This window comes from Ursus maritimus (genome assembly GCF_017311325.1).
Source record: "Ursus maritimus isolate PB19 chromosome X unlocalized genomic scaffold, ASM1731132v1 scaffold_X1, whole genome shotgun sequence".
In the NCBI taxonomy this organism is placed as follows: domain Eukaryota; kingdom Metazoa; phylum Chordata; class Mammalia; order Carnivora; family Ursidae; genus Ursus; species Ursus maritimus.
This window is the reverse complement of record NW_024423319.1, coordinates 113,114,377-113,120,376: the sequence shown is the minus strand read 5'-3', so window position 1 is coordinate 113,120,376 and position 6,000 is coordinate 113,114,377. Positions and strand designations below refer to the sequence as shown.

Here is a 6,000-nt window from a genome sequence, read left to right as displayed (position 1 = left end):
TCCCCCCCCCCCCCCCCCGCCCCGGCTCAAAAATCTCATTCAGGGAAGCTGTCGGGCTGTGTGGGTATCGCTGTGAGCTCCAGCGAGCTCTGTGTGTTGCCTCTGCTGCTTTTCTCTGTGCTCTTCTGCATATTCCGTGACTTTGCATATTGGCTTCCTAACTGCTTCCCAAAAGACAGAGAAATGTTACTCTTACGCTCTTTTATTTATCTGCGTTTTTATGGCATTACTTTAACTACAGATATTTGTTCTCAGGTTCCTGAAGGCTCCAACGTCTGGGGTTGGGGGGCGGATTTTAGATGCAGATGGAAAGATGGGGGAGGTGAACCTTTCAGTAACAGCCACAGCCAGGTAATGCTGGGCATTCTGGCGGACCAGGATGGTTTCACTGGAGTTAAGAAGTGGCGCGGGTGTGTTGTGGTCGAGGTCAGGGCTTTCCAAACGCGCATGAGCACATGAGGCACCTGGGGGGTCTCGCTAAAATGCAGGCTGTGATGCCGCAGGTCTGGCTGGGGACTGGGCGTCTGCGTTTCTCACGAGCTCCCGGGCTACGCTGACACCGCCAGTCCGTGCACCACCCCTGCCGTGCCATCCACGTATTGATTTGTAAGAAACCCAGCGGCACAAACACACAGTCAGTAAGGGGCTGGCTCACCCTGAATCTAACACAAGCCGTCCCGGGATTGAAAGCTTGTAACAGACGTACAGGGTGGGTGCTCGCCGACAAGAGAACGCGCAGGGTGTCTTCCTGCCTCCCGTGCTGTCGCATCCCCAGGACCTGAGGAAGAGGGATGAGGACTGAAATGTTATCATCGAGGGTCATTTCATTCTCTTCAGGTTTTAACCTTTCCTATGGTCTTTTTTTTTTTTTAACTTTACCTAGGGAGTGATGGGGGAAGGGGTACAGAATTTGGGAGTATCTGCGAGCGGGCTAGGCATCACACTGCCATTTTCTCTTGACTCCTCCTAGCCCTTCGAGATCGTTACTGTCTCACTCCCTTTACAGATGGGGAAGCTGGGCTTTAGCAGGGTTAAGTAACATGCCAGGTTGCACAGAGACGGAGCAGGGATTTGACCTCGCAGCTGGGTGCTTCTGCCCACCCCAACCTGTATCACCTAAGCAGGGCTGTGTGTTACTAATTCAGCATAAGGTATTACGACATGGATTTATCACCTTTTGCTTTTTTCCTAACCAGCCCATAAGGCGACTGAATTAGGACATACCCCATAGGATGGGGGGGGGCTGTTTAGCCTACCCCACGGAGTAAAGGAATACGTATTTTTAAGGTGCTTTAAATAGTGCCTGGCATAAAGCAAGCCCTCCTTAAATGTTAGTTCGGATTATTATTGCTACAATCACTCATATCCTTTAACGTCCAATTTTAATGTCCTCCCTTCCATAATGTCTTTCTTGATTATCATAAGAAAAAGAAACAACTTCCCTCCCTCGGGCCTTTCAGGGCCAAGAGAACATGGGCTCTGCTCTAGCATTCCAGTTGTTTCTTCCCCCCCCCCCTTTTCTCTTTCAGTCGTGGTTCCAGGCCCCATGGTGTGCCCAGAGCTTTGACATAAGCTTTCTCATTCGAGTCCGGTAAAATTGAGAGAGCTGTAACCGATCTTATCTTCCGGATCAGAAAACTGACGCTTAGTGCAGGGAAGGGGCTCAGTCAGGGTGACACAGCTCATCAATGACAGCCCTGTAACCTCCTCCCCGCCTTCTGAGTCCACCACGCTCCAACCACCTTGCACATTAATTAGGTATGAAACCTCTCTCTCAGGTCTGCTCCTTGTCACTCAGGCAGTGGAGGGCGGATCCTCGTTTGTGGAATTGCTCACTCGAGGTCCGGCACGCTGCAGGCTCAAAAAATCAAGTGTGCTAGACAGACCTGCAGAGTTGAACTCCTTACTCTCCTGACAACATTTCCTTATGCATGCTAAATACATAGCCATGGAGATTTCAAGTCACGTTAATTTAGCGTCCACCTTGTACATATGTTATGGGTTACGTGATGCTTGCTGGCTTCCTTGGAGAAAATGCCATATTGGTTTCTGCCAGTTGGTGTCTGGTTTTTTTGTTTTTTTGTTTTTTTGTTTTTTTTGCTTTTGGTTTTTGTTGTTGCCTCCCCTGCACTATAATCTCTTTCTAGTTTCATGTGCTTATGGAAATAGGCAGCCTGGGTTATTTGGTAAGCAAATTGATGTGTCTGTTCCATGTAGGTGGTACCATGAGAGCCCAGCCAAATTCTGCCGGCTCTTCTATGGAAATTGATTTCTGGCTAATACTAACTAGCTTTAGGATCTCATTTCATTTTAAAAGTGTTTTTTAACCTTCCCAACTGAATATACCTTAAATATGGTCAGGCAGAGCCGAATTCATTAGCCGCTGGGCAAGCATTTGAGTCAACAGTGGTACCTGAGCCTGTTGACTTATGGTCCTAATACAGGGAGGAAATAGTACCTTCCTAAAAATTAGTCATCACTGATTATCTCTTCCTATACCAAGGGAGACCATAGAAATGCCTTCGTTTTAGAATCTAGGCTAATGTAAGAGAAGAGAGAAGTACAAGGAAGGGATAGAAGCAAATAGAAGTAGAAAGGCAGGTCCCAACGTGAGCGGAAGTGAGGGACTGTCCTAGAAGAAACTGATCTCGATGAAACAAAAGCGTGAGTCATCAAAACTGTGTTCTTCAAGTTCGTTAGGAAGCTCCGAGGTCAGCTGAGGGAGTAGAACTTTGAAGGTCTCCAAAGACATGTGGCCCCAGGTGTGTGTTACATGAGAACAACAGATTACAGACCTATCCGCACAGAGTGTGAGCTCATGTTTGTGAAAATAGATACATGCACGTAAATGTTTGGAAAAATCTAGAGGTATGTTCACCAAAATGTTAACAGTTCTTTTTTTCTTTTGCTTGTTGGTAGTTCTTAATTTTATAGAACAAACATCACATCTGATTTTAGAAATGAAAGCCAAAAAATTCACAAAAGGCGGAGCTTTGGAATGAACAATTTTGTTGAAATTTGACAAATTATATTGCATCAGATGTAACAACATGAATAAAGCCCTGGACATGGACAAGAGAATGTGCTCAGGGACTTGGTACCTTCCTTTCTAGCCCATGTTCTTCCTCCTTCAATATACAGAAGCAACCTTGTGAATTTCATTTGTCAATGGTTTCTGTGACCCACCGTATTAATCTTTTAGATAAAATTCCCTCCCAAAAATCTTTAATGTAATGAATGTAAAAGTTCTATAAACAGAAAAGTGTATGTATGGTCGTGCAGGACTGGGAAAGTCTGCTTCCTACTTGGGACGTTGGGTTTTGCATTTTTAAAGCAGTGCTTTTAATGTTACAAGTTCATTCAGTATCTGAAAAAGTTTTGAAAAGTAAACGTTCTTTTCTTTTTCTTTTGAAAGGTAAAAACTTTATATTCACCTAGCATTCCGCTTTGAGGAGTCACGTTCTAGCTGTGGGTATAAAAGACGTTTGACAAAAGTTTTCAGTTTTCTTTGTTAGTAAAATTTCAGAACGCAGGAATGTAAAAGGCAAAAGTGCCTTAAAACAATGCCCAGTGTGGCATGGCTCCCCAAAAGGGGACTATACCTCCAAAAAAACTAGACCCTCCACAGTTTCTGTAAGTCTTCAAGGGAATTCTCTTCCGGCCATAGACTTTGGGTGTAGAAAAATCATCTTTTCTAGAAAGGCTGGGTTTACTGCCCCAACCTCTGCCCCATCTTTGAGTCCGGGAGCCAAGAAACCAGTGACCATGGCGAATAGCACCAACTGTGCTCAAAAGAAACCCTTTCTGGGGCGCCTGGGTGGCACAGCGGTGAAGCGTCTGCCTTCGGCTCAGGGCATGATCCCAGCGTTGTGGGATTGAGCCCCACATCAGGCTCCTCCACTATGAGCCTGCTTCTTTCTCTCCCACTCCCCCTGCTTGTGTTCCCTCTCTCGCTGGCTGTCTCTATCTCTGTCGAGTAAATAAATAAAAAATCTTTTTAAAAAAAAAAAGAAAAAAGAAACCCTTTCTACTTTCCCAAAGGAATTACACTTTTTCCCCCCAGATAAAACAATATTCAAAATGAAAAGTGACCGATGGATAAGATTTGTAATGGATAATATTTCCATTCCTTCTGTCTCTAAAACAAACGATGCCCTCGGAGAACATTCGAGGGATTAATAAATAGCCACTTCATCTGTATAAATAACGAACATAGGCTGATTTTCTTGATTCCCGTTTCTAGAGTGGTGTGGTCTATGTCAGGAGGGAAGCTGGCTGGACCTGACCGTGGTTTATTCGATGTGTCTCCCTTCCCTCCCACTCCCTGCCACAGTGGGCCCATCATGCTCAGGGCCAGTGAGAAGTGGCCTTTAGTGATTGGACAGGTTCACTCGGCAGCCCCTCTCCATCCACACAGAGCAATGCCTCTGTGGCTGCTTCCTGATGGAGAGTGGTAAATAGGATGCAAATATCTTCTTTGTAATGCATGACCCTGGCACAGCCAGAGGGAATAGGAGTGCCTCCGAGCAGTAACATTTTGCTTAGAGCTTGAGAGTTGAAGGACCCACAAGCAGGCTGATCGAATGCAAGGTGAGTAAAGTTAATGACATTCAGATTATCAGTAAACAAAGAAAGATAGAAATTATTGAACATCTGACTGCTAGTACTCATGGGATTTCACAAAAACAAAGAAGAACATAAGAAAGTTTATCTCTTGTGGCCTACTGCTTAACATTGCTTTTTTTTCTTTTAACATTACTTTTCATTACCAGACTTGATATCGGAGGGAGGGTTGAAGCAACAGTCTTAGTAGAACCAGAAAATTAATGGATTTATTTTCTAGAAATACCTTAAGCTTTAATGTTTTCTATGGCTTTGGAAGGAAAAGCGAGTGTTTGTCTGTAAGGTACCAACTTTGTTCAGATCTCTTAGACTGATTTTGATAGCATTTTTAAATGTCTTGTTCTCAGAAATATTGCAAAGTAGACCCCTCTCCTGTATGTTAAAGATCTGATCACGATCGGGAACTGTGGGTGTCATTTACAATGATATCAGAGTCTCCCAGTGGTCCGGACGATTTGGTCAAACAGCCAGCCACAGTCATGGAGAGAAATGTGTTGATCAGTCAGTTCAGAGATGGTGAGCTGTCTGGAGTTCAAATATTTCAAAGTTGGATCATAGCCAATTTGATTCAACAAATGCCTGCAGAATGCTTAAAGAATAAGGAGAATTTTGATAGGGTGGCCTGGAGGGTAGTGCAAAGATGGTGAATTTATGATCCCGAGTGGGAGGCAAGTACAATACATACACTGTTATAAACAAATCAACATATTTATACAAGTCAGGGCCAAGGCAGTAGGATTGAAGTGCAGGTGTGTTTTGAAGAGTCTGCTTAGTTAAAATTTCTTCTCTAACCCTAAACCTAATTTTTAAAAATTATATTATTTACATTATCCCTGCATGGGAAACAGTTGACTAAAAACGCTGAAGGCTAAAAGAGAATGTAGCTAGGTGCGGCTGACACTCATTTTCATTGTTTTATTTTATATAGGACGACAATATGGACACAAAGTCCATTCTAGAAGAACTCCTTCTCAAAAGGTCACAGCAAAAAAAGAAAATGTCGCCAAGTAATTACAAAGAGAGGCTTTTTGTTTTAACCAAAACGAATCTCTCCTACTACGAATATGACAAAATGGTGAGACCCTGCTTCTTCCATTGTTTTTGTACTATTTATTTTTCTTGAATCTCCACAAAGTGCTTAATTATAATGACTTAACGTCAGGTTTCTTAGCTCAGGCAGTCAAGAGAACTCGCCTTCACTTTACCACATTGTCTTTTCTTAACAAAGGTACGATGAATTCAAGATAAAGGGTTTTAAAACACTGGCTAACTTTACTAAGGCTAATTGGAACTTTAGAACACTGGTCTTTGACAGAGGGTGATTTGCCCCCAGGGGCCATTTGTGGTTATCAGAATTTGGGGAGGGGTCTGGGGGGC

At 43.7% G+C, this 6,000-nt stretch overlaps 1 protein-coding gene across 3 annotated transcripts in view; it reads left to right on the top strand.

The window, feature by feature from the left end:
- BMX (BMX non-receptor tyrosine kinase) overlaps positions 1-6,000 on the top strand; it is a 49,062-nt gene that overhangs the window by 467 nt on the left and 42,595 nt on the right. For all 3 annotated transcript variants that reach the window (XM_040634130.1, XM_008696395.2, XM_008696394.2), the window contains exon 2: positions 5,552-5,698. In XM_040634130.1, coding sequence (XP_040490064.1) covers positions 5,552-5,698 — 147 coding nt within the window. The remainder of the gene's footprint in view (positions 1-5,551; positions 5,699-6,000) is intronic.